Raw genomic sequence first — 27,868 nt, 5'->3', positions numbered from 1 at the left:
CCACTCCACTTCTGGTTTTCTAAAGTGGTTGATTAGAGATGAGTCATAAATTTTCTTCCCCGAGCTGGGTTTGAACTACAATCCTTAAAATCTCATCCTCCTGAGTATGTGGGATTACAAGCGTAATTCATCGTGGGTTTTTGTTGTTGTTGTTTTGTCGGTTGTGGGTGTTGAACTCAAGGTCTGGGCACTGTCTCTGAGCTAGGCTATCACTCTTCCACTTTTAGCTACATGGCCACTTGTGGCTTTCAAGAGGTTCAAGGACTTTCCTGCCCAGGCTGGCTCTGAACTGTGATCCTCAAATCTGAGTCTCCTGAGTAACTGGGATTACCAGTGCCCGGCTAACTCATCCTTTTTACTGGAGGTTTGGTAGCATTATCCGGGCTGGCCTGGAAGTCCTGGGCTTACGAAGGAAACACATCATTTAAAGACAATCCTTTCCACGTGTGTACTGCGTCTTCCACCTGTTAAATCAGTGTTGATATCCGTGGAAGCATCGTTGCGTAGACACTTTTACGTACAGGCACTTCGATAAGGAAACCAAACTCGCTGGTCTTGTTCAGGATGCTGTGGCTCTGGCACCTGTCTTGGTGGAGGGACTGGGCCGCCCCGGGGAATGCAGTACCACCCCGGGCCGCTAGGGGCCGCCATCGCCGGCGGGGCGCCGGGTCGACGCTCTACGCCACCGCGGTGCCGCTGAGGAGGAGACGTGGGCGGGAGGCCGCGGCGCAGTGCATCCTGGGTCGGCGTAGCCATGGCGGCTCGTGTCCTTTCCGCTTGTGCCCGCCGCCTGCCCGCGGCCTTGGCGCCTCCACCACGGGTCCCGACGCTGGCCCTGGCCCGGCCGCTTAGCACTGCCTTGCGGCCCTCGGAGACTTGGAGGAGGATCGGGGCCGCGCACGCGGCCGCGGCGCTGGCGCAGGTGACTCGCGGTGACTTTGCCGGGGCCTGGCCGGGGTCAAGGGCTGCGGGGGGGGAGGGGGGGCGTCCCGGGGTCGGAGGTCGCGGGGATCGGGGCCGGCGGGCGGCGGACCTGGCGTTGCTGAGCCCCGGGGGGGCCGAGGTGGGGACGCCGCCGGGGACCCCGCCGTGGTGATGCCGGCCATCGGGGGTGGGGGGCGGGAGGCGCCCCGCCAGCCGTCCTAGCCGCAGCCCTCCGCAGCGTGGGTCCCTTCCCACGCGAGGCGTGGGGGGGGGCGGGGGCTCCGCAGGCCCCGGCCGCGCGCTCGGATCCTCCCCCTCGGGGCCTCCCCTCCGTGGAGTTTTAAGTTCCCGCCCGTGTGACGGACTCCAGGGCGTCCAGCATGGAAGGATGGTTACCTTGGGGCCGGAGGCGTGGCCCCCGTGGGAGGCTGCCCGCTTTTAGCAAGCCGCAGGGCCCGGGTTCTAGCCCCGGGACAGCCAAAACAAAGGAACACAAAGAACTGCCCTCAGGTAGGGTTAACATCTCCAAGTCGAATTGGGAAACCTCTTTTTATACTGCTGGGCCTCTGTGTAAAGTTGTGAGAGTCTATCACGACCGTTACGGTTCCGAGGAAGTTATGCCCAGGCCAAGTAAGGGAGGATCAAGGCATCCTCTCTTATACGGACCGGTTGTGACTTGCTGACAGTCTGAACACACATTGGCAGGACATTTCCTTACTGGCTGTATCAGAGGTGAAGACCCTAATGCTCTGTGTTAGGAAGGGTAATGAGAGCCAGGCGCCAGGGGCTCACACCTGTAATGGTAGCTACGCATGAGAGGCGGAGATCCGAGGATCCTGGTTTGAGGCCAGCCCAGGCTGACAAATCAGAGAGACTTTTACCTCTAATGAAATAGCAGCAACCTGGAATTGGAGGTACAGCTCAAGTGGTAGATGTAAGTTAAAAAGCTACTCTAGAATGACAGACCCAGAGTTCAAGCCCTAGTAACAGCACAAGACAAAAAAAAAAAAAGAATAGCTGGTAGACGTTGCTGCCTGACTTGAGAGTGATTTCCACAGTCGCTAAGGTCTTCTTTCAGCATTGATTCTCAAGCCTTCCTCTGTGTGCACAGCTCTGCAGTTCCAATCCAGGTTATGACTCTAGGTCTGCCTAGGAGCCAAAACCTATCATTTGCCTTGCTGCTGCCTGATGGTCCTGCCCTGTGGGCATTGGTCCTGCTTTGAAGAGCTCCCATCACCCCAACCACCACCTTGGCTGGGTTCCATCTGCAGCAGAGGAGCCATTATTTTAGAGTTACAATTTTGTGTGTGGGGGGGGGGGGAGGGTTATGGGGTTTGGGGCCTGGGCGCTGTCCCTGAGCCCAAGGTAGGTAACTCAAGGCTACTGCCCTACCCCTTGAGCCATAGCCCCATACTTGGTTTTAGCTAGATTCATCACTTCCTCTCCTGCTAGCCAGGAACCACAGAACTCCCGTCCTACCTCCTGAGTCAGTTCAGGCTTCAGCTGTTCTTCTCAACAAGCCTGCTCAATGTTCACTTTTTGGGAATCAAGAGAACAGTGGTGAGGCCTAACACAGTTTTGTTAGGCCTCACACTGTTCTCTTGGTTTCCCAAAAAGTGAACATTGAGCCAGGCTTGTTGAGGAAGAACAGCTGAGTGAACATGACTGAGGAGGTAGGACGGGGAGTTCTGTGGTTCCTGGCTAGCAGGAGAGGAAGTGGATGTGTGTAAAACAAGTATGGGGCTGGGGTGTGAGATGTCTGGGCAGGTGGTAGGGAAGGCCTTCAGAGTTGTTCTGCAGCTGCTTCTGGATCTCGCTCGCAGAGGGGCTCCTGGTGGAGGAAGGTGGATTCCGTTAAGACACTGGATCTCTGGTGGAAAGGAGTCATTTTGAACCCTGTCTCTTCAGAGGCCTGGCCTCTGTGATTGGCATCGAGTACAGTTGTGTGTTGGCTCTTAAGGAGGTGCTTGCTTGTTCACGAGACTTTCATCTCCAGCTAATCATAGAAAAAGCCAGAAGTAGAGCTTTGGCTCAAGTAGTAGATAGCTAGCCTTTAGCACAAAAGCTCAGGGACAGCATCCAGGCCCAGAGTAAAAGCCCCAGGACTGCCCCCCCCCCAACCTCCCGCCCCAAGCCTCCCACAATTCTAAGATTAACTTGCTCAAGGCCAGGGAGCTCATAAAAGCCGGCACAGGGGCAGCAGCAGCAGCCTGCTTCCTGAATGTGGCCTCTATCTGGGTACACCTTAGGGTCTCATTCTGACCCTGTTGCCCTGCCACTCACCTGCCAGTGCTGCTGGAGGCAGTGGCGACACCTAGTGGCTAGGGTGGGTACTGCGGACACCTGCATCTGGTACACTTGGAGGCCTCTCATCTTCATGGCATACCAGTCCTGTCTGATTTTTGGGGGGGGGCAAACTCCGGCCTCTGTCCTGGCTGGTTTTGAACCTCAACCCTCCAGTCTTGGACTGAGTAGCTAGGATTATAGGTGTGAGCTACTGGTGCCTAGCATGCTGTTTGTTTCAAGTCTTCAATTTGTCATTCTTAAGGATTTCTCCATAGAAAGTAAGTTTGCTTGTAGAGGCTTAGGTCCTCAAGACACACACAATACTGGAAAATACTAATAAAAATGAAGCTGAGAGCCACACTCACACCTGTAAGCCTAGATACTCAGGAGGCAGGGATCGGAGGATTTCAACTTGAAGCCAGCCCAGGCAAGAAACTCCAGGACACGTATCACCAATTGACCACTAAAAAGCCAGAAGTATAGCTGCAGCTCAAGTAGTAGAGTGTTAGCCTTCAGCACAAAAGCTAAAGGACAGTGCCTAGGCCCTGAGTGCAAGCCCCAGGACTGGCACAAAACAGAGGAGAGTCGGGTGCTGGTGGCTCACGCCTGTAATCCTAGCTACTCAGGAGGCTGAGCTCTGAGGACTGCAGTTCAAAAACAGGAAGTGGTGCTGTGTGGCCAAAGCGGTAGAGTGCTAGCTTAGAGCTGAAGAACTCAAGGACAGCCCCCAGGCCTTGACTTCAAGCCCCAGGACTGGCTAAAAAAGAAAATAACAAAAACAAAAACCAGCCAAGGAGCTGGGAGCGTAGCCTAGTAGTAGAGTGCTCACCTAGCATGCACCAAGCCCTGGGTTCGAGTCCTCAGTACCACATACACAGAAAAAGCCACATGTGGTGCTGTGGCTCAAGTGGTAGAGTACTAGTCTTGAGCAGAAAGTGTCCTGGGACAGTGCCCGGGCTCTGAGTTCAAGCCCCAGAAATGGCAAAAACAAAAAAACAGGACAGAAAAGTCTTTTGAGATGCCATCTCCAAAGTAACCAACAAAAAAGGCCTGGCTAGAGGTATGCATCAAGTTGTAGAGCAGAATCCATGGATAAAAATCCTAAGGGAGAGTGATGGTGAGTTCAAACCCTGCCAACAGCACACACTCACTCACCACACTCACTGTCACTCTCACTCACTGAGATGAGCCAGCTTAGATTGTTCCGTGTTATCCATTCACCTCTTTAACCCCTGGCTTATGAGTTGGAGCTCACCCCACATTTGGTAACTGAATCTGGCCAGGACTCTAATGCCTGAGTCATGCAGGCAGGCTTATGTCAGAGATGCCAAAATATGAATTACTCTCTCGTCCAAACCCCAGGCTTAGCCAGGCTGATGCCTGTAATCCTGCTACTCAGGAGGCTGAGACCTGAGGATCGAGGTTCAGAGCCAGCCCAGGCACTAAAGTCTGTGAGACTCTTATCTCCAATTAACCACTAGAAAACTGGAAGTGGTGCTGTGGTTCAAGGAGTAGGGCAGTAGCCTTGAGCTGAGGAGTTCAGGGACAATGCCCAGGCTAAGTTCAAGTCCCATGACCAACAACAACAACCAAAAAAACCAAACAAATGCCAGGTTTCCTGGAAGAAATCTGTTGAAGCGGAATGGGTGATGAGGGCTTCCCTCCCTCGGAGCTGGCTTCCTGGGAACTGGCCCAGGGTTTTTTGAATACTTCCTAAGCCAAAATGGGCCTTTCCAGTGCTAGTGGGAACTGCCTTTCTAGGCCATGGGGAGTCTGGGAGAGTTATTCTGACCCCCACCAACCCAGTAAAAGTGGGAGAGGTGCAGGGTGCTGGTGGCTCATGCCTGTAATCCTAGCTGCTTAGGAGACAGATGTGAGGACCGTGGTCCAAGGCAGCTTGGGTAGAGACCAGACTCCCCTTGTTTCCGTTCCTGGGGCCAACCTGCTGAGAACTGTCAGGATCCTGAGGCCCCCAAGCCTGGAGAGTCCCACCTCTGAGCTGCCTCTGTCTATGTATGTGCCGCACGGGGTTCACTGACTTTCCCCGTCCTCTTGTAGGTGCCAGGGCCTGTGCCACAGTGGGGCCGCTCCTACAGCGACTTGCCGCCCTTGACACTCGAGGGCATCAAGGACCGAGTACTGTACGTCTTGAAGCTGTATGACAAGATTGACCCAGAAAAGGTAATTGTGCTGTCTACACCCCCCTTTAATCACAGCTTTAATCACAGGCCTCGTGACAGCAGCCGCCAGGTACTGGCTTTGGGATGTGCCAGCATGAGCATGTTAGTGGGCCTCCCCTGCTTTTAAAAAATGGAAGTGGGGGGCGGGAGCGTGGCCTAATGGTACAGTGCTCACCTAGCATGCACGAAGTCCTGGGTTCGATTCCTCCGTACCACATGCACAGAAAAAGCTGTATATGATGCTGTGGCTTAAGAGGCAGAGTGGTAGCCTTGAACAAAACAAGAAGCTCAGGGACAATGCCCAGGCCCTAAGTTCAAGCCCCAGGGCTGGCCAAAAAGGAAGAAAGGGAGGGGAGAAGGGAAAGAGGAGAGAGAGAAAGCAAAGAAAAGAAGAAGTGGGCTGGAGGTGGAGTTTCTTTACGTAGGCAAAGGCCCTGGGTTCAATCCCCAGCACCTAACCCACAAGTCACCAGAGATAATATACCATGAACACTTTTCAGCCTCTTCTGCTTTTTTAAAATGGGGGAAATGCTTTTTTGTTTTTTGCTTTTCAGTGCTGGGGCTTTTATCACCAGCCCTTCCTCCCTCCCTCCTTTTGAAATAGGCTTTGATCTGTAGGCTAGGTTGGCCTCAATCTTGCCTCCTCTTGAGCACCGATTTTTGTTGTTGTTGCCAGTACTAGGGATTGAACTTAGTACCCTAAGCTTGCAGAGTAGGCATTGTACCACTTAGCTACACCCACAGTCTTTTATGTTTGTTATTTTTCAGGTAGTCTTACGATTTTCCCCTGGCTAGACTACACTGCGATTCTCTTACCTATGGCTTCCTTCTTGCAGCTCTCAGTAAATTCTCACTTCATGAAAGACCTAGGCTTGGACAGTCTGGACCAAGTGGAGATTATCATGGCCATGGAAGATGAATTTGGTAATGTGCTGTGCACAGCGTGGTTGTCATAGGTCTGTCAGTGGAAAGAAGTGCTGCAAGTCCAGATGGGAATCAAATATTAACAGAAGCTGACTGGGAGTGTGGCCTAGTGGTAGAGTGCTTGCCTAGCATACATGAAGACCAGGGTTCGATTCCTCAGTACCACATACATAGAATAAAGCTGGAAATGGTGCTGAGGCTCAAGTGGTAGAGCTCTAGCCTAGAGAAAATCCAAGGACAGGGCTCAGGCCCTGAGCTCAAGCCCAGGACTGGCAGAAAAACAAAAATATAAATTAACAGAAGCAGTAGCTCCCACCCCTTACCATCCGACAACACCCCTAGTGGGGACCAGGCTGGCACAGGGCAGGCACAGGGTACAGGATGGAACTGAAGAGTCCCAGGGGGAGGGCAAAGGCGGCACCTGAGCAGATGTGCATGCCACTGAGTCCCCTTATGAGGTATGGCCACACCAAGCTTGGTGGCAGTCCCATTGTGCCTCTGCCTGGCCCTGTGTGCCCCCCATGTACTGCTCCTTTGAGCTAGCACGCCCTTGCGAAGCCGCTTGGCTTAGTCCCTGGGTGGGAATCCGGGGGCCTCCATTGCACCTTACAGAGGACACGGCTCAGAGCTGCACTCAGCAATCACTGCCTACTGGTTCCCAGGGCCTATCTCCCTGCCAACCCTATCTCCTCGGCTGTGAAATGAGCTGGCAGCAGCATGGAGTGTTAAGGAGAAGCCATATGTAGACAGTGGGCAGGGTCTGGGCAAGCACTCAACAGGAGAGGAAGTGGCTGCCTCGCTAGGTGGAGAAAGGCATGATGTCTTGATCACACGGCTTCTGGTACATGTGGTACACATGCAGTGAGCTGCGTAAGTATGCCAAGTGAAGGGAGCCCTGGCACAAACGGCAGTCAGGACAAAGTGGCTGGGGGGAACTGCTAAGGGATCCTAAGGATTTGGTTGAGAAAGACTTTTCAGTTGGCATCAGTGACTTACACCTGTAACTCTAGCTTCTCAGGCTGAGATCGGAGAAAAGTGCTGAGAAGTGGAGCTTTGGCCAAGTAGTAGAGCACTTGCCTTGAGCAAAATAGCTCAGGGACAAGGCCCAGGCCCTAAATTCACACTCCAAGACCCACACAAAAAAACAACCAGCAGTGTCCCCAGCACAGTGCTAGTACCACTTGTTCTTTGCTCACAGCCAGAGTGGGATTCAGGGTGGCTGGATGATTTTGAGTTGTGGGTTTGGGAGAAGAGTGGGGTGCTTTCAGTACTGAAGCATTTGTTCTTTCTGTACACACCTATTGTCAACTTTCTTCATTTAGGGTTTGAAATTCCTGATATAGACGCAGAGAAGTTGATGTGTCCACAAGAAATTGTAGATTACATTGCAGACAAGAAGGATGTATATGAATAAAATACCAGGTAAATAATCTCAACTTTGTAATTAATTGTCTGTAGTTCTTCAGCAAAGCTAGAGTAAAGAAAGATGGAAATGCGTGACAGATTTTTATAAAATGGACGTGGAGCTGGGTTTGGTGGCTATGCCTCGAGTCCTAGACACTTCCCATAATCTGCCTTGGGAAGCAGGCTATCTATCGTCCTTCTCCTTGAGTGAGGAGTCACCCTTGGACAGGACTCCCTGATCACCAGCCCTCCTCGCTAACATGGCCTTCCTGAACCCCCACGAGGCAGACCCCCTGCTGCACACGAAGTGGGAGTGGATAGCCCGATGACATTTTGTCAGGGGACAGGGACAGGCCTGCCTAGGGTAACATTGTAAAGTGTCTGCAGCGCTGAGCACAGCGGCCCATGGGACGTGGCCAAGGTTTTGCACAGAGAGAACATGACCTTACTTTGTCCTTACCAGAACCCATTCCTCACAGAGAGGACTCGGATGATACCGGAGAGGGTCGAGGGAGAAGGTGCCTCGGCGGCAGTGGTGGCACAGGCTCTGTTGGACTTCTATTTAAATTGTCTAAGCGTTTTGCCCTTTGAAAATAAATCTATGAAACCAACACTTCTCAACCTTTGCTTTTTCAATGTGTTATAAAATGCCTTTATGTGATGACATAGTTTAATCATGTATACTAACAATATAGGGAAGGGCTGGGAATGTGGCTTAGTGGTAGAGTGCTTGCCTAGCATTCATGAAGCTCTGAGTTCGATTCCTCGGTACCACATAAACAGAAAAAGGCAGAAGTGTCTCTATGGCTCAAGTGGCAGAGTGCTAGCCTTGAGCAAAAGAAGCTCAGAGATAGTGCTCAGGCCTTAAGTTCCAGCCCTAGGACTGGCAAAAAAAAAAATTACAGGGAAGCCAGGAGCTGGTGGCTTGTGTGTAATCCTACTGAGGAGGCTGAGATCTGAGAGGATCGTAATTCAAAGCCAGCCTGGGCAGGAAAAGTCTGTGAGACTCTTATCTCAGTGCTTAGGCCCTGAGTTCAAGCTCCATGAGAAGACAAAAAGAAAAAAAAAAAACTCAAACTCAACGTGTAGGGCAGGGCAAAGGCAGAAGATGTCAAGGTTAACCTGAGATGGTGAGGTGGTCTGGAAAGAACTTGCTGAGCGGAGGCTGAAATCTGAAACACTGAGGTTCAAAGCCAGCCAACATGGAAAAATCTTTGAAACACTGTCTCCAATTAACCAGCAAAAGGCAGGGCTGAAGGCATAGCTTCAGTACGACCCCAGCAAAGCAAGCAGGAGGTTCTGGGTTCAAGCTTCTGTACTGTGAAAGGCAGTGCTTCTCCAGTAGCGTACTTTTAAAAAGTTAAGAATGAATAAATGTGCTAAATGTACTGGTTACCTGACTTATGAAATGGTAGCCCCTCTGTATAGCACATTGTCAGTCACAAAATGATATTAAAAATGGCTGTTCTCATGAACAGAGGACTTTAAACGTGTCTGTTAGCAAATGGACTTGTTGATAGTAGAGTGCCGGTCTAATTCACCACTGCCTGAGGCCCTCTTTCTAAATAAACTGATAGCACTCAGGCTTGGGTCCGCCTGCATTGCTTTCTTCTGTCTTACGTGGGTGAACAGCAGCTCTGTGCAGCCCTCCAGTCTATGTAGCCCAAGTGCCTTTCAGCTCCTCCTGCCTTAGCCTTCTTCCAGCTGCTCCTTTCATTATTGCGGTGTTAGTTTCTGGAGGTCAATGTAGCTAAACTACGTGTACCGCCTAGATCTGAGATTTAATGGTGTCACCATTCCTGTCACTGGAATGTGTAGTTTGTAAGGGAGGGGGGGCAGGACTGAGTGTCAGCTCCCCCTGGTGGGGGGATGAGTCAGGAAGCCTCTAATTTGAGGCCCCCTCAGGCCTGCCTCTCTGAGTTAACTCTAGGAACACTAACACTGATGCATACATTCCTTCTTCCACACAAAACAGCTGTGGTTACACTGCAGTGTTTAGTCATTGTTGCATCCTCTACTGAGGAAAAGGGACACTACTCCCCTATTTGTATACTAGACAAATGCTCTACTCCCCACCTCTGTACCTTAGGAAAGTTCCAGTTTGCAGCACTGGGTAGCTTAAGTCCTTGTGGGCTGACCTCTTACCCAGATAGCTGTAGTAGTATGGCCCATTCATGTTGCTCATTGCACAAGTCCCAGGGGAATAATGAGGGGCTTGGCCACACAGAATTCATTGTAAGGTCTAGGTGATTCAATAGAAGCCCTGGCCTTTCTGCTCCAAAAACAAGAATGGGATGGGAGAAACTAAACACTACTGCTACAGGTAAGCAGTGAATTGGCCAAATGCAGCATTCCAAAGTGCACGGGTCACAGGAGGATTGTTTCTCATGGCCTATAAGGAGGCGGCCTACTTCTGCTTCCATGCCACCTATGATGTGTCACTCCTGGGGGTGTTGGTTGCCCTGAACTCATGATCCTCCTGCCTTTGCCTTCTGGATTACAGGTGCATACCCTCATGCCCACCCAGCTCACCTGAGGTTTTTTTTTGGTTGGGGGTGGGTTCTTTTTCCAGTCCTGGGGCTTGAACTCAAGGCTAACACTACCTCTTAAGCCATAGACTCCAGTTCTGGCTTGGTGGTGGTTAATAGGAGATAAGGAGTCGGACTTTCCTGTTGGCTGGCTTCAAACTACTATCCTCAGATTTCGGCCTCCTTAGTAACAAGGATTATAGGTGTGAGCCACAGCACTCAGTTCTGTTTTGCTCTTTTGTCTTTTGCAGTACTGGGATTTGAACCAAGGGCCTTCTGTTAAGGACTCTACTACTTGAGCCATCTTTGTATTCTGTATGGTCAAACCAATGAAGTGTTCCTCATTCTTCCCACGGGACTAGTGATGGTCACTAACTACCAAACTGGTCCTGAACTCCTGCTCTGCCTGACTCCATCACTAGAGTAGCTAGGATTTCACATATATACCAGCCAAACCCAGGTTGTTCTCAGTGTTGGGTTTTATTTTTTTGGTGGGTCATGGGGCTTGAGCTCAGCCTGGGCACTGTCCCTGAGGCTCTTCAGCACAAGGAGCCAAGTCCCACTTCCCATTTTCTAGAGGTTAATTGGAGAGTCTCGGGTCCTTTTGTGCCTGGGCTGGCTTTGAACCTTGATCCTCAGATCTCAGCCTCCTGAGTAGCTAGGATTATAGGCATAAGCCATCTAGCCTGGCTCATTGTTGGCTTTTATGTTTGTTCTTAGAACTAAGATTTGAACTCAGGGCCTCATGTAGCTTTCTTGTTCATGGCTGGTGCTCTACCCACTTAAGCCCATGTCACTAGTCCTGGCGAGTTAACTGGAGATGGGAGTCATAAAGACTTTTCTGCCAGGGCTGGTTTCAAACTGCAATATTCCTGATCTCAGCCTCCTCAGTAGCTATGAATATAGGAGTAAGCCACCCCACTAGGCCTCAGTGTGTGTGTGTGCGCATGCGTGCGTGCGCCACCCACACTAGGCCTCAGTGTGTGTGTGTGCACGCGTGCCAGTCCTGGGGCTTGAACTCAGGGCCTCAGCACTGTCCTTGGGCTTTCTCAAGACTAGCACTGTATCTCTTGAGCCACAGCACCACTTCTGGCTTTTTCTGTGCATGTGGTACCGAGGAATTAAACCCAGGGCTCCATGCTGCATGCTAGGCAAGCACTCTACCACTAGGTGAGGCTCCCTCAATGTGTTTTAAACATGTTCTCAAAAGCAAAATGGTCAGTGGGGTGACAGGACACTCTGCCAGACAGTGGGCAGCTCCCCTAACACGGAGGCTACGCAGACCGAGGAGCGCTTGCTCCCACAGGAAGAGCGGCTTACTAGTCCCCGTACTCCACAACAAACCAAACCATTACCTTTTACTTGGGTAGATACACTCAAAACCAAGCAAATAAGACCAAGGCCGGCAGAGGATGTCTTTCAGCCCACTTCCAATCTTGGTCAGTCCTCAGTATGGAGCAGACGCGTGAAGAATTGGAAAGGAGACACAATTAATTATCAAACTTTAATCGATAGACTAATCTTACAGGATAAACAATAAGACATCTAGTCAAGGTTACACACTTAAAAAAAAAAAATCCAGCAGCGCAAATCTAATAGACTAAATACGTTCATCTCCTCTCAAACAGGCATTTAAGAACCAAACCAGAACAGAGCACACACCACAAGGAAATAGGGTACTTACAGATTTTTGTCAAATAACTGCAGAACTCTTTTAAGAAAGAGAGGAAGGCTGCTAGACATTGAAAAAGCAGTAGAACCACCCAGCCTGGCAGGTCTATGTGCCAGGAGCTCCTCACTTCACTACTGGCACCTCAGCAAGGCAGCCAGGCCCCGAGGAGGAAGAGGATAAGGACATAGACTGAGCCTAACAGGAAGTATCAAGACAAAGGGACCATCCTCTTCCAAGCCAACAGGCATTTTACAGAGGCTGAGGAGTAAGGCGTCCTCAGCAGACAGAGTGCAAAGCAAGCCTGCCCTTGCACAGCCCTTGCACATGTACTCACCCCTTTTTCAGCCCCTCAGAGAAAGGACAGGCCTCTTACGGGCAGTCACTGAATGCTCCTTCAGGCACACAGTAAAAGAAAACAAGGTCCCTTCTTGGTGAACTATGGCGTTTCACTGACATGGCAATGTGGCAGGTCATCCTTTCAGCCCTCCTAAAGTGGCTACTAAGGGCCTCCCTGGGCCCCCATGCTGGCTACTTCAAAAGAGCAAATGCTATTCACAGAAAGCTCACTGCAGTACCTCACCCCAGAGCTCCCGTCATTCCCGAGTCTATGTGCTCTGGCTGGCTTACAGGGGTCAGGTGTGGTGGCCCCAGAAGAGAGGGAAGGAGAGCACCAGTACCAGTTCCAGGTGGTAGGGAAGGCGTCCGGCCTCCAGGATGGAACCCTAAAGAACACGAGCGCTGATGCAGCTCAGGGCTAAGCACATGTGTGTCTGCTCACAGACCGGACAGGCTAGTCCAGAGGAGGAAACACTGTCCACGGGGCAAGAGAGAACATCACATCAGTGAATACTGGGACAGTGACAAGAGTGACAAAGGCTCCCAGGGCTGTCTGTGCCCTCCGGAAGTGTTCCCAAGCCCTGAGCTGACAGTGAGTCCAATGTCAACTTAGGGCCCACGAGCTCTGCAAAGCAACACTGAAAAACAGCTCTACACAAGAAAAAAAAAAGCCGTCATGTATATTTTTATTTATATAGAAAATCTCCAAGTAAGGAATAAAAGCACCATTTTTACTGAAAAGAAAAAGGCTCACACAGGCTTTGGTCCTCTTGACACTGGCACCAGCCTGAGTGAGAAGCGATCAGGCCCTTGGGCAGCAAGATGAAGGCAGGCAGGCAGACACATGGAGGGAGGGCACAACACATGGGCACACTGGCAGGAGTGGGCTCAGAACCAATCCGGGCACAGATGCCGGTAATGAGACCAAAACCATGAGCTCATGGCACCGTCAAGGCTTGAGGACTAACGAAAAGGGCAAAGCGAGATGAGGCGCTGCCTGCTGCCTGGTCACAACTGGGGACAGGCTGAGCAACGAGGCACACACTTCCCCCAGAGGCTGGGCCGCACAGAAAAAAATCCAGCGAAGGGATGAACGCCAGGCCGTTTCATGGACGTTGAACTTCACGTATGTACTTAACATTCACCAAACAGCAGAGTAGATTTCCCTTGCCAGAGACAAAACTTGGCATTGACTACAGCACGAAAAGCAAGAGTCTAGTGGGCAGGGTTCCTGGACTACAGCTTAGAAGGGAAGGGACTAGAAGAGCGTCATAGCTGGCTCACAAGGGACAGTCATCTTGGTCGCGTACATGCAAATACGGTTCACAGAATGAGGGGACAGGCTCCAGTGGGAAGCTGCGACCAGTGAGAGGAGAATTGCAAAGACAGCAGCAGAGAAACATCACGGCACAAAGGGGATCACCCAAAAGACACTCCGCCTTTCAGTCAAGCCATCAGGAGACAACACAAGTACGCGTGTACAAAGGTAGTCGGGACTGAAACCAGAAGAGGATGAGCTGGTCATGAGAGGGCAAGGAAATTATCCCACTTCTGGGGGTCCAACACACCACTGGGTCCACCCACTGGGTGACATGACGTAGTGGGGAGGGCAGCCTCGGAGGCTGGGATAAAGGGCACTTGAACATAACGCTTAAGCAGAAGGATGGAATGGAGAAGTCGAACTGAAATCATCACTGGACTGCTTGCAGGTTTCTGGGGGCACTTCCAAACAAAGGTCTGCGAACCTAACCTGGCCCTAGGAACTTCCTTCCATGGGGCGCTGCCTTGAGCTGGAGCAGCCTAGCCCATACCTGCTGGCGCCAGGCTGGGCATCTCCAGGGGGCGGCCTGAAAAGCAAGACATGGAGACAGCCCAGTTCACGACCACCACAGAAAGGTGAGAGCTCCTGACCCAGGCCCCCCCAGGTCTTCTCTCTCAAGCACCCCTAGGCAGCAGCATGGTGGGGGGAGCTCAGAAAGGAACTGTGGATGAGGTACCAAAAGAGGAAATGATGTCTTTGGATTAACAAAATCTCAAATCTAGGCAACTGAATTGAAATTAAAAAAAAAAAAAAATCAGAATCAATGGACAGCAAAGTATGGCTTACCAACAACAGTCCCCTTCCTCCCCATTTTACATACAATTTAAGACAAAAAACACCCCCAACTCATCACAAAGCAGTCCAAATGTTTTCAAAACCAAGGTTTATGAAAATATTTCATTTGAAATCACTTCTTTAAAAACAACAACAACAACAACAACAAAAAAAACCACCAAAAACCAGCAACAGTGAAAGCAGAAAAAGCTTTTGATCATTCCCTTCTCAGCAACAATGGCAGATCTACTCTCACACAGAGTGTTCCACACCACAGGTTCGGAATTCAGATTTATTGATTTCCACCATACTGACTTTAAAAAATGGTCTGAAGCCGACTGCAAGAAAGGGAACCGGTGATTTTAAGTTAAAATTAAGCTATGGTGAAAGTACATCACCTCTGGCTTCAGTCAGCACATCGCCTCAGATTGAACAGATGAGTTTTGTGAACAAAGTTCCAGAACTCGGAAATCCAGGGGTGCTGCAGGCCTCTCCCGCAATGTCCTTCACTTTGGGTCAGTCTCCTGGGCCAGAGGTGAAAGTGCTTTCAAAAATACTGCCATTTTCCCAGCACAGTGTCCTTGATTGCATCCACATATTGAGTTGGGACCCAGTACACCCAGTAGTAAGAGGCTTCGGTGGGGCCCAACTGAAATGCCTGGAAGGGAGACAAGGAAAAGCAAGCCGGACCTCAGAGATGGATCACCAAGCAGTCAGCATAACAAACGCGAGGAGGGAAGTGAGTTAATCAAAAGGGGATGAATGACAGAAGGTCATGAAGCACACGGGGAATGTTCTCCTAATGTTTCACCCCTCCCCCCAAAAAAGACAAGTTCAGCATAGACAACTCCTAAGACAGTAAGACAGTAGCAGTCAATGTCAGTGCACGTCAGAACCTCTGGAAGGCTTGTGAAAGCAGCTTGATCCAGGAGGAAACTCTTCACCAGCTCACAGGGATCTGAGAGCCTGAGCCCAGAAAACCTGCATCCACACAGGAGAAACAGTGACATAATGGCACGAAGCACCCACACACCCGGCAGTAACGGTGCCTGGCAGGTTCACAAGGATACTGAAGTGCTTTCCAAAGGCACGAGCCAGATCTTACGGATCTAGTTATTAGACAGATCGCAATTCATGAGTAAGTTGCAGAATGGTACACATCATGATACCACTTAGGAAAAGTGAAAAAACAAAACTACTCTGTCTTGCTCATAGACATAGGCCCAGACAAGCAGACGGGTGGTCATAATGGGAGCCAGAGAGGAAGACAATGGGGTCACTGGAGATGAGTCTCATGGACTTTCTTGCCTAGGCTGGCTTTGAAGTGTGATCTTCAGATCTCAGCCTCTGAGTAGCTAGGATTTCCACCAGCACCTGGCCCTTTCTTTTTTTTGGTGGGTCATAGGGCTTGAACTTAGCCTGGGCGCTGTCCCTGAGCTCCTCAGCTCAAGGCTACCACCCTACCCACCCCTGGACCTAGGAGTTGTCCCTGTACTCTTTAGCTCAAGGCTACTGACCTACCCTTGAGCCAAGCCCCACTTCCCATTTTCTAGAGGTTAATTGGAGATAGGAGTCTCAGGTCCTGTGGTGTTCCGGCCGGCTCTGAACCTTGATCCTCAGATCTTAACCTTCTGAGTATCTAGGTTTACAGGCATGAGCCACTGCACCCGGCACTGGCCTTTTTCTATATTTCTTAAAACCTAACTAAAATGTAAGAACACAAGCATACTTCTAACTGTGCGTGTGACAGGTGAGTCTAGTTAGAGAACCACAGCTAGAAGGGGAATGCATACTGGCATTATGCTATCCAACACCCGAGCTCCACCTTGGCATTTAGAAAGGGGGCTATTGGAAGCGGCTCTGGCCAGGAATGAGTGCAGAAAGAAAAAAAAGCATTTCATGGAAACACTAGGCTATTACCCATACCCCGAGTCCTTCCACTCAACTCCTCTGTATCATCAGGCTGTCCCCAAACTGGGTACTGCCCCCACAGGGTCACATTGTTCCCACCAATGTATCAAAACAGACCAAAAGGCCTAGCTAAACATTAGAAAATCCATCTGTTCCACAGAGAAACAAGTGAGCATGCCCAACAAGCCCATCTGCAATCTTGTCTTCCAGATGAGGGTTTTGTGCTTGCCTGGAGCACTCCCAGGAGCTCGCTCCTTTTGTGCAGCCTTTCCCCTGACTTCTTATTGCCAATTATGGGCTTGATCTCAGGGCCTAGGCACTGCCCCTGAGCTTTTGAGTCAGAACTCCCCATTTTTACATGATTATTAGAGGTAAGAGTCTCCTGGCCTTTCCTACCAGGGCTGGCTTTGAACCATGATCCTCAGATCTCAGCTTCCCAAGTAGCACTTTTGTCCTACAGTGAATGGGTCTCCTCACACTTCCCTCTGCCCCCTGACCCCCATGGCCCAGGGTAAACCATTAGCTGCTGTTCCTCATGGAGGGGAATGGCAAATACTGTGTCCTGTCAGGTATCTGGGGCAGTGCCCTTGGGACTTCCTTTACTAAACTGCCTCTCTGAGCAGGAGTGGGAGCATCACAGACCCTTTGCTTTGCTGACTCCTTGCAGAACACCTCTATATGGGCTGTCCTGGAAACCTACACTGCAGGGCTGGACCTCAGACCCTGTTCCCTAGAGGGTCTCCAGCCAAAGCAGGGATCCTGCAGGAGAGGCTGCTTGGGGACCTTACAACCCTGAAGCTGGAGGGACACTCTTGTTTTGTAAACCAGACCAAAACCCCCACAAGCCATTCTTCTTCTGGGTATTTATTATCCTGGTGTCAAAGCAAAGAATTACAAATCGAGAGGGAGGCATGACGTTTCTGAAGGGGACCGAAGAGGACCAGGGCAGGGCGAGGGGAACACGGGGCTGCAGCCGAGGGGCACTCACCATCATGTGGTAGTCCTCGTGCCCTTCGATGGGCTCGCTCACCACGTTCTTAATGGAGCCCATGGGCAACTTCTCAGTGCGCTCTAGGTGAGAGGGATGACAGCAGTGATTTATTTTTGTCAGTCATGGGGTTTAAACTCAGCCGGGGCACTGTCTCTTGAGCTTTTTCACTCAAGACTAGCACTCTACTACTTTGAGCCACAGCACCACTTCCAGTTTTCTGGTATTTCACTGGAGTAAGAATCTCAAAGACTTCCCTGCCTAGGCTGGCTCTGAACCTGGATCCTCAGTTGTCAAGCCTTGTGAACTGAGCTAGGATGGTAAATGGGGGCCACCAAGCACCCAGCTCGAGAGCAATTATCCACAGCCCACCAGTCCCAGTTCCTGCCATAGCACCCCTCCCTCATGGAGCTGCCAGAACTGCAGGCATCTCCAGAAGGTACAGTGGGTCTAAAGCTTCTCACTGGTGCTTCCTGAGACCCTCCGGGGAGCCAATGAAGAGGATGTCAAGAGGGCAGACAGGCCTTTCTTGGGAAGAGTCAGAAAGCCTAGAAACTAATAAACACCCACAAAACAGCCCACGCCCAGGGCTAGCTGAGGTGTGGGCACCCAGACAGGGAGAAAAATGAAGGAGCAGCAGGTCCCTGTGGCTTCAGTTATGTGGGGTGGACATCACCGTGCAGCAAGTTTAAGAATGGCAGCCAAGTCAGGCAGTGAGGGGCATCTGGAGAAGGAGAGAGGGAGAGAGAAGAGGCTGCAGGGTGCAGGCCAACCACAGGACCAGTGGAAGGGACACCTGCAGATACTGGGGTATAGGCATGCAGCCTCAGCAAACACTTCAAGCAAGGTGGAAGACTCAGTGCAGCCCTTGCAGGAAGAAAAGTCTAGAAAAGCAGGTAGGGTGTGAAGAGTTGCCAAATGGAGTAAGAATGAACAGGCCTTAGCTGTAGTCTAGTGGCTTTTGAAAATGGGTAACAAAAAGGGGGGTCCTCATGCACAGAACAAGACTGATAGCACTAAAAGTACATTTCATGAACTATACAACTTGAGATGGAGAGGCGCTGGGAGGGGAAAACTGGAGAACATGAGGAGGGAGTGACACTGCTTAAAAAGAAAAGTACAGGGGCAAGGAGTTTGGCCTAGTGGTAGAGTGCTTGCCTAGCATGCATGAAGACTAGGGTTCAATTCTTCGGTACCACATACATAGAAAAAGCCAGGAGTGGTGATGTGGCTCAAGTGGTAGAGCTCTAGCCTTGAGAAAAACCCAAGGACAGTGCCCAGGCCCTAAGTTCAGGTCCAGGATTGGCAAAAAAAAAAGGAAGAAATGTGCAGGGCCTGTTGTGTGGCCTAATGGTAAAGTACTTGCTTAGCATGCACAAAGACCTGGGTTTAATTCAATTCCTCGGTACCACATACATAGAAAAAAAAAGAAATGTGCTCATTACCTGACATATAACTGTAACTCCTCTGTACATCACCTTTACATTAAGATTTTTAAAAATAAAATTAAGGGCTAAGAGAGTAGCCTAGTGGTAGAGTGCTCGCCTAGCATGCACAAAGCCTTGGGTTCCATTCCTCAGTACCATATACTCAGAAAAAGCTAGAAGTGGTGCTATGGCTCAAGTGGCAGGGTGCTAGCCTTCAGCAAACAGTGTCCAAGGACAATGCCTAGGCCCTGAGTTCAAACCCCAGGACTGGCAAAAAAGAAAAAAAAAAGTTGAAGCAAGCACATTTCACCCCAAAATGTCTGTAGATCTCACAAGAAAATAGGGATTTTAATTTTCTCTTGGTTCTCCAAAGATTGGACAACAGTGGGCCACAGTTTCTGATTGGAGTGACAGCAATGAGATAAAGGATAGACAGACTCCCCTCCGGACAGTGCAGCTGCCTGTTCTTGTTCTGTGGGGGCCTGAGGCTGCCCACACAAGGCAGCACAGGGGAGGAGTGGCCTTGAGGGTCCTTGCTAGCAAAGTGCTGCACAGATGCCAGGACTGCCAGCTGCTTCTTGCCAGAGGCTAGCAGCCAGCTCTAGGAACAGGGTGTGCTCCTCCTGATACAGGGAGACACACTCCCCGACACATGGGAGGGGCACATGACCCAATGGACATTGGCCAAGGGGTCTGTGAAGAAAGAAGAGCTCAGCTTTCCTCAACTCTGGAAGGCACAAGGAATCCCTCAATAAGGCTAGTGAGCCAGGCGCTGGTAGGACACACCTGTAACTCCACTCAGGAGGCTGAGATTGGAGGAACGTGGTTCTAGGGCAGCCTGGACAGGAAAATGAAACTTTCATTTACAACCAACTGCAAAACAAATCTAAACTAAAACCAGAAGTGGAGTTGTGGTTCAAGTGGTAAAGTGCTAGCTTTCAGCATAAATGCTCAGAGATAGTACCCTAGGCTCTGAGTTCACATCCCAGAACAAGGAACCCAGCCGGGCCCACCTCCAAAAAAAGCTAGTGAGGACGAGGCCGCTCAGTGTCAGGCCTACAGAAATAAAAGCTCCAATGCATGGGGCTGGGAGTTTGGCCTAGTGGTTAAAGTGCTTGCCTAGCATGCATGAAGACCCGGGTTCGATTCCTCGGTACCACATACATAGAAAAAAGCTGGAAGTGGTGCTGAGGCTCAAGTGGTAGAGCTCTAGCCTTGAGAAAGTCCAAGGACAGTGTTCAGACCCTGAGCTCAAGCCCAGGACTGGCAAAAAAAAAAAGCTCCAATGCAGACCTTGGCGTCCTCCATAGCCCAGGCCATGGTTCTGGGGCATGTCATAACTAAAGTATTCAAGATTCTAACAAGCACCTGGGGCCTCAGGCCCCATCGGCTGTTTGCCTGCACCTACTCTACCCACAGTCTGCTCAAGCTCCCCCTTGGCCACTGCCTTTAACTGGGCTACCTGAAGACAAAGGCAAAGAAGTCTGGTGAGGGGCAAGTGAATGGCAAGACCAGGAAAGCTGGGCAGCTGACTCTGACCCAAGGCATGCTAGCAAGCCTCTGCAGAAGGGAATGGTCCAGTGAGGGGCTCGGAACGAGAAGACCCCTTCTAAGTTTGGATAGCTTGCTCTGTCCAGGCAGTGAAAGGTTGATAAGTGAAATGCAGGAAAAAAAAAAAAAAAAAAAAAAAAAAAAAACACCCACAGGTTAGAAAATTGTTAAAGTTCATGAACAGCAGCTCGTACTTTGGCTTACTCATTTCAAGAATCAGCAGAGGGTTGTTCTGGAAAGGAACAAATTCAATTCCCACCCCCCCCCTTTTTTTTTGCCAGTCTTGGGGATTGAATTCAGGGCCTGGACACTGTCCTTGGACAGCTCAAGGCAGACTAGTACTTTGCCACTTGAGCTACAGCACCACTTCCAGTTTTTTCTATGTATATGGTACAGAGGCATGGAACCCAGGTCTTTGTGCATGCTAGGCAAGCACTCGACCACTAGGCCAAACTCCAGACTCCTCCACATTTTTGTCCCTAAACAAAAACCTATTAAGTGGGGCATGGTGGCTCACACCACTAGCTACTCAGGAGGCTGAGATCTGAAGATCTCACTTAAAGCCAGCCCAGGCACTAAAGAGCCGAGACCCTTATCTCCAATTAACTACTAGAAAAGGTGATACTGTGGCTCAAGGGGTAGGGTGGGTAGCCTTGAGCTGAAGAGCTCAGAGACAACGCCCAGACCCAGGGATATGGCAGTAGCCTTGCGTGGAAGAGCTGAGGAATGGCCCCCAGGCCCAGAGTTCAAGTCCCATGACCCCTCACCCCCCCCCCCCCAAAAAAATCTCTTGTTTTGAAAGTCCAAGATAGTGGCCAGAAAATTCCTGTTCAACCAGATTCTGTTCACAGATGGGAGCAGCAGGGGCCAGAAGGCAACCAGATAGGGTCAGCATGACTAATCATGTCTGAGTGATAGGAAATGAAGGAAGCCCACGCCTGTAATCCTAGCTACTTAGAAGGTAGAGATCTGAGGATCATAGTTCAAAGCCAGCTCGAACTAAAAAAAAAAAAGTTTCTGATACACTTATCTCTAGTGAACCACCACAAAATCAGAAGTGAAGCTTTGGCTCTAAGTAGTACTCTCCCTGAGCAAAGAGAGCTCAGGGACAGCACCCAGGTCCTGAGCCCAAGCCCCACAATGGACCGGGGTGGGGGAAAAAAAAATTAAAAAATTAAAAAATAAAATAAGGAGGCTGAGTGTCATCCATTAGGAAATAGTCCTTAGCTCCAGTCCTCATTGCCATGTAAGAATGCATGTGTATCTTTTGATTCTTCTTTACAAGGTATATGCCCCACCATCAGAAAAAGTGAACCTCTCAATTTTTATAAATGTGTGTACATCCATACACACTTTTCTAGGAAGCAGGCCTGATCAGCCCAAGTATTCAGACTTCTGGCTTTGTGTTGCAAAGAGAAGAGTCAGTGTCTGATGGACTGTCTCTGAGAGCAGAGGGGAAAAGGCCAAACAAGAGGCAAGTGTTAGCTGGCCACCAGTGGCTCATGCCTATAATCTTTGCTACAAGGAGGCTGAGATCGAGCCTGGGCAGAGAAGTCTGTGAGAATCTTATCTCTGATAAACCACTCAGAAAAAGATGTAAATGATGCTGTGGCTCAAGTGCTAGAGTGCCAGCCTTGAGTACAAAGAGGATGGGGGAGGGACAGTGCCCAGGCACTGAGTTCAAACCTCAGGACTGGCAATAAAAAATAAATTTATTTATTTATTTAAGAAAATAAGTAAATAAATAAAAGGCAAGTGTTGAAAAAGCAAAAGCCAAAAGTACGGAGTACAGCAAGGAGTGGTTTCCATAGGAGGAGCAGACAGCACTGAGGCATGAGCAGTGGGTACTGGCAGCTGAGCAAACTAGGAGCTCCAGAGGGACACATACCTTTAGTGCCTATCCACAGCTGGTCTTGTTCTAGCTTAAAGGTGAGTCTCACTTTTCCTCCAGACTTATTGTACATGCCAGACAAGGGCACTGTTGGCAGACGCTCCTGGAGGGAGATAAGAGCATGGTAAGAGACGGGGACAGGATTCAATCACAAGAATCTCAAGAGGTGGACTGACTAGATCAAAGACGCTCTCAGAGCCATTTGGCTTACCTGGGCACCCTTCACAGAAGGCATCACATCCTCGGGTTTTCCTTTATCTAACACTTTCCTGTGTTGCTAGAACGGAAGTCAGAAGACAAGGTTAAATGAGACTGCTGTCCACACTGGAATCGGGTGGCTATCTCTCTGACACATGGGAGGAAAAGAAGACCTTAACATCTGTATATGAAACCTTTTGATTTCTACTGAATCTTGGTCCCTTCTAGGTGCTACAGAGTTCCTGTCTCACAAGCCCACAAAGCAGTCTCTACCTCTGAAGGAGTACTAAGCCACTGCAATCTACCTCTCTGGGAAGACAGGAACCCACACTTAACTTCAGGTACCGTACTGTTCATTAGCCGACCTGAGTAGCCCAAGCAGGGTGTACAGGCTGCCAGTCCAATCCCTCTAGTCCCACCAAACAATGAAGCATCGAGCTAAAGTTGGCAATAAAGGTGTCACTCTCCTGGTAGGGCAAGAATGACAGTACCTGCTGTCATCTTCAGCTCCAAAGAAAACTACAAAGTGCTAACCACCAGCTGAAAGTCTAAGGGAATTTCTTCAAAAACAGACCTCCAAGCTAGCTAGGGTCTGGTGGCTCACACCTCTTGTCCTAGCTACTCAGGAGACTGAGATCTGAGGATCCGACTTCAATGGCAGCCCAGACAGGATAAGTCTGTGAGACTGTTATCTCCAATATCTACCAGAAAACTGAAAGTGAGGCTGTGCTTTAATGCAGTAGAGCACTAGCCTTGAGCAAAATAGCTTGGAGACAGTGCCCAGGCCAAGTTCAAGTCCATAACTGACCAAAAAAAAAAAAAAAAGCTCTAACTTAATACAGAAATGTCTGCATTAATCTCAGCTGTGCAGAAAACCTGAGAAGCCACATTTCCAAGCTCAATTGCTGATCCCTCCTGTTTCCAGCCACAAAGCAGCCTCCAGCCCTCACCCACCCAACCCTGAGGGCTCAGAGGCAGCTCACTACCAGTAAGTCCACAGCCCCCTAAATGCCAGACGCTCGTCTCTCTACCTATGGCTTTATTGCTATGGCAAGCTTGGTAAAGCTGGAACTACAGATCAAGAAATTTGATTCAACTTAAGCACCAGGAGGCCAGGAGCCAGCTCTCATTTTCACAGCCTGGTCTACCCTGTGGCAGGAATGAATTCAACCACTGTCAGAATGCTAGCAAGCACATTAAACTCCACACCCCTAACCTGCAGATGCAAGGGAAGGGGCTGGATCCTCTCAATCAGGCCAGGCAGGGCCTCATAAAGTGACATGGTTGAAACACAGCAGCACAGGCTGCGAGCATCATTTGTGTCAGCCTTGCTTCTTTACGAGAACCTTTTAAAGGCTCTCCTCTGCACGGTGGAGACTAGTTCCAAGCCTGACAGGCTACCATTAGTAACTAAAACCTGTACTTATGAGGCAAGTTCCACTCAGGGGCGTGGCCTTGAGTAAGAACCTGGGCATCAATCTCATAGGCGTGGGGAAGACAGGAAAACAGAAATGAACTCAGCAGATGACCAGAAACTAGGTCCCCATCTTTGGTGATGAAACTACCCAAATAAACACTTTTTAGGTATTAATGTAGATTTTTAGCCTAACAGCCTTATCTAGCAAACTCTTATCTAAACCTGGTAGATAGGGGCTGGGGTACTCAGTTGTAGACCTCATGCTTAGCATGTATGAGGCCCTGGGTTCAAACCAACACTAAAGCCCAAATGAAAAACAAAAAACTGGAAGTGGAGGTATGGCTCAAGTGTTGAGTGGCAGGAAAGGCCCAGAGTTCAAGCCCCAGGGCTGCTACAACCCCGCCCCAAAACAAACAAACAAAAACACATAAAGAAAAGATCATGGGAAGATGTTTTAGACTATAAAGTTTCAGAGATTTTTGTAAAGACAATATCCTCTATGGTGTCTGAGATAGCAATTTGTCCCCAGATACGCTTTATTCACCTATAGAAAAATTAGCCTTTTTTAAAAAAAAATATGACTATTTCTTAGGAATTCTGCTTAGGTCTTTGCTACCAGATTGTAAAAACACTTATCCCTTTTGGGATTTGGGAACACATACGTGGGATCATGGATTCTGGTCATATGCTTTTGAACCTACTATCACTAAAACCAATGTTGGCTCAAAGTAAACGCTACTGAAAATACAGGTTCAAGTATTTGTGCTGGGCATCGGTGATAGGCTTGGCAAGTGCAAAGCTTTGGGTTCTGGCTCAAAACACCGGTTTTCCTTCCTGAGTGTGATTCAGCAACAAGTGGGGCTTGGGGGAGGGGAGGATGGGCACAGGGAAGGGCTCTTCCAACCCGTTTCTTCTACGTAAAACCAAGAAGTTAATGGCTACAGAGAGCATCACATCACTAGAACCTTTCTGTTCAAAATGAGCAACAAAGGTCAAAGCGAAAACCAAGCCGCCAGCTCCAGGGATTAGAACAAAAAGGCGAAGTAAAACCTAGTGTCTTTATCTTTTTACAGCTCCACTGGGATTTCTGAAATGGTCACTTTTAGAGATACCTCTGATATGTGATTTCTATACCAAGACTGAACTTGGTGATTTGGGGGGGGGGGGACAAAAAGAAAGAAAAGGAAAAAAATGTGAACACTTGGACAACATGGGGCTGACTCAAACTCGGGCAGTTTTCCTCTGGCAAACAACAGGACAAAGAAATCTGGATGTGACTCTCTTTATTCTGTGGTCTGAAGCTTCCCTTTCCAAAGGCCTTATCCTAAAGTAGGTAGACTTAGACACACTGACCCGCCAGATGAGACAAAGTTGCAAATCTCAGGTAGTTGTCACCTCCACTCAGCCGCACCCAACTGCTGCCATAAATTTCCATCATGGACCCTGTCCAAAGAGGAGCTTATTCTAGGGAGAATGTAAGCAGCCAAGGCTAGAGAGGACAAAGCCTCAGATCGCTCAGGACCAACAAGCACAGGGTGGACTCACTTTCTGCCTGCAAAGAGGCTCCTTCTTGTTCTCTTCGGCCTTTGCATCCTGCTGAGCAGCATCTTTGGGTGTGTTCACTGCTAAAACATCATTTATGGTGGAGCCAACCACCATGATCTTGGCTCCACTGGTCACTTTTATTTCTCTCAACGTCTTATCTTCAGGAACAAGTCCCTTATACATGACCTTCTGCATGGCAGGCGGGAGACCTTGGGAAAATGGTAGAGTGCAGTGAAAGGAGATGTATAGATCAGATGCATGGACTACCCATGGGTAAAAGAATAGGAAGTGAATGCTGATTCCAGCAGCATTCTATCGGCTTTGTGAATTTGGGCAGTGCCATCAACTGAGCCCCAATCTAGAACTTTATATAATGAGGGGAGTAGACCCTCCTGCCTGGATTATGAGATGGGTTAAATGTAAAGCATTAGTGTCTGGCATTCTATAATTAGTCCGTTGGTCCTATCATGCTTTTCAAGTTTTTTAGTAATTAGCCCATTGGTCCTATCATGCTTTCCAACCATTAATTGCCCACCTATTAAGTTACGATTCATAGGTGTCAGGGACAGAGAAGCCAACCAGGTTACTATTCTTCCATACCTTATAGGGCTACATGGAGAAGAGTTTGGGGGGGAGGGGAGAAGAATGGCCTAGTGGTAGCGTGCTTGCCTAGCATGTACAAAGCCCTCAGTTTGATTCCCCAGAACCACATACACAGAAAAAGCCAGAAGTGGTGCTGTGGCTCAAGTGGCAGAGTGCTAGCCTTGAGCAAAAAGTGTCCAAGGACAGTGCCTAGGCCGAGTTCAGGCCCCAGGACTGGCAAAAAAAAAATCAAGGGCCAGTGGTGGAGTGCCTGCCTAGCATGCACAAAGCCCTGGGTTTGATTTCTCAATGCCACACACAGAAAAAAAGTCTGAAGTGGTGCTGTGGCTCAAGTAATAGAGCAATAGCTTTGAGAAAGCTCAAGGACATTGTCCAGAGCCTCAGTTCAAACCCAGAACTGGCAAAATAATAATAATAATAATAATAATAATAATAATAATTTCCACTGGGCACTGGTGGCTCACCCCTACAATCCTAGCTACTCAGAAGGCTGAGATGTGTGGATCACAGTTCAAAGCCAGCCCAGGCATAAAGTCTATGAGACACTTCTCCAATTAACCAGCAAAAAAGCTGGAATTGGTGGTGTGGCTCAGGTCGTATGACACCAGATTTGAGCTTTGAAAAACCCATGAGTCAGTGCCCAAGCCAGAGTTCAAGCCTCAGTACCAGCACACGTGCACGTGTGTGGGCACATAAACAGAAATAAATTCCAAAGGCAAAGTAGTATAAATAAAATGGACAGATACGAGTTCACTACCCAGGGCCAACACCATACCTAGCCAACAGCAGTGTTTGCTAAACTTCCCTTAGAAGAGCTACCCAAGACATTTACTAAAAATAAATCTCTGGCTACATCCCAGACCCAGGAAAACCAGAATGGGCAGAAGAAGGTCCCAGAGCCCGCTGGAAGGAACACACACACACACACACACACACACGAACAAGTGTTCACGGGACACCTGGGGCTTCGACCTCGGCTTAGCTCATCTCGATCTTCGTAGGTGTCGGCCCCCCTCCGCAGCCTCCCCCCCACCCCAACACACACACACACACACCCACACCTGATGGATCAAGGCCCTACGGAGAACCGCAGGGAGAGCCGAGGGGAGGGGACGGGCGCGCATGCGAGTCCAGCCCGGCGTGCGGAGCGGAGGGAGGGAGGCGGCGGGCTGTCACCGCCCGGGGTTACCTGTGATCGAGTGGATCTTCTGCTTCAGCTCGGAGCCGGTGCTGTCCAGGGGGACCCTCACGTCGTGCTTCGTCTTGTTCCAGATGATCTTGAGGTCCACCAGCTCCCTGTCCGCGCCGCCGCCGCCGCCCGCGTCCTCGCCGTTGCTGACCGAGGCCTGCGCGGCGGGGTCCCCGGGGGGCTGGGCCGGGGCGGGCTGCAGACGGCCTCGCGCCTCGCACGAGTCCTCGGCCGCCCCCGCCGCGGCCTCGGCCTCCACGCAGCTGAGGGGCCGCGCGGACGCCTCGGCGGCCACGCTCTCGGCCTCCGTGTCCATGCCGGGCTCCTCCACGCCTGCAACGGGGGTTACGGGGTGGGCGCTCGCCACGGGGCTGGGCCTGGGACGCGACTCTGCCCCGGCGCCGACGCCGCACCGCCGCACCGCCGCCGCCGCCGCTCCGGCTCCCGCGCCGCGCTCCGCCCCCCTCCTCCCCCCCCCCCCCCCGCAAACCTCGGCAGCTCCCGCAGCCTCCGTGCCAGCCGGGCGCCCGCCTCCCCCTCCGCACTCACCATCCGGGGCCCCGGCCGCCGCCATGATGATTGTGTACAACACCCACCGCTCCCGCAGAGGCCGCTGGGAAGAAGCGAGCGGGCTGAGATTGGCCCCCGCTGCAGCCCCTAATCTCGCCCCGACCAGCCGGAAGCAGGTGGATGTTTCTATGGAGATCCGCCCCCTTCGCTCGCCCCGGCCGGCCCTGCCGCGGAGGGGGGCGGGTCCGGAGAAGTGGCCCGGCGCGCCGGTCTCAGCCCCCGTGGCGGC

General features: G+C 50.4%; 2 protein-coding genes across 3 annotated transcripts; one reads left to right on the top strand and one right to left on the bottom strand.

Moving 5' to 3' along the window:
- The first annotated feature begins 717 nt into the window (after positions 1-717).
- On the top strand, positions 718-8,329 carry Ndufab1 (NADH:ubiquinone oxidoreductase subunit AB1). Its single transcript, XM_090357843.1, has 5 exons — positions 718-922; positions 5,269-5,391; positions 6,227-6,314; positions 7,637-7,736; positions 8,182-8,329. The coding sequence occupies exons 1-4, from the start codon at positions 755-757 to the stop codon at positions 7,726-7,728; spliced, it is 471 nt and encodes a 156-aa protein (XP_090213969.1). The 5' UTR covers positions 718-754; the 3' UTR covers positions 7,729-7,736; positions 8,182-8,329.
- Ubfd1 (ubiquitin family domain containing 1) lies at positions 2,558-27,709 on the bottom strand. Of its 2 annotated transcripts, none has more exons than XM_090357841.1 (7): positions 27,619-27,708; positions 27,070-27,402; positions 25,278-25,486; positions 22,329-22,394; positions 22,115-22,220; positions 17,249-17,331; positions 2,558-2,755 (listed from the first exon to the last, which is right to left on the bottom strand). In XM_090357841.1, exons 1-7 carry the CDS (start codon positions 27,641-27,643, stop codon positions 2,708-2,710), a joined length of 870 nt encoding a protein of 289 aa, XP_090213967.1. In that variant the 5' UTR covers positions 27,644-27,708; the 3' UTR covers positions 2,558-2,707. The 2 variants fall into 2 exon arrangements, with proteins under 2 accessions (XP_090213967.1, XP_090213968.1); XM_090357842.1 differs by lacking the exon at positions 2,558-2,755 and adding an exon at positions 14,442-15,007 and having other exon boundaries at positions 27,619-27,709.
- Positions 27,710-27,868: the final 159 nt, after the last annotated feature.

This window comes from Megascapheus bottae, chromosome 25 (assembly GCF_031878675.1).
Source record: "Megascapheus bottae isolate mThoBot1 chromosome 25, mThoBot2.hap1, whole genome shotgun sequence".
Taxonomy (NCBI): domain Eukaryota; kingdom Metazoa; phylum Chordata; class Mammalia; order Rodentia; family Geomyidae; genus Megascapheus; species Megascapheus bottae.
The sequence above is the reverse complement of the archived record's forward strand: the minus strand, read 5'-3'. Positions and strand labels throughout refer to the sequence as shown.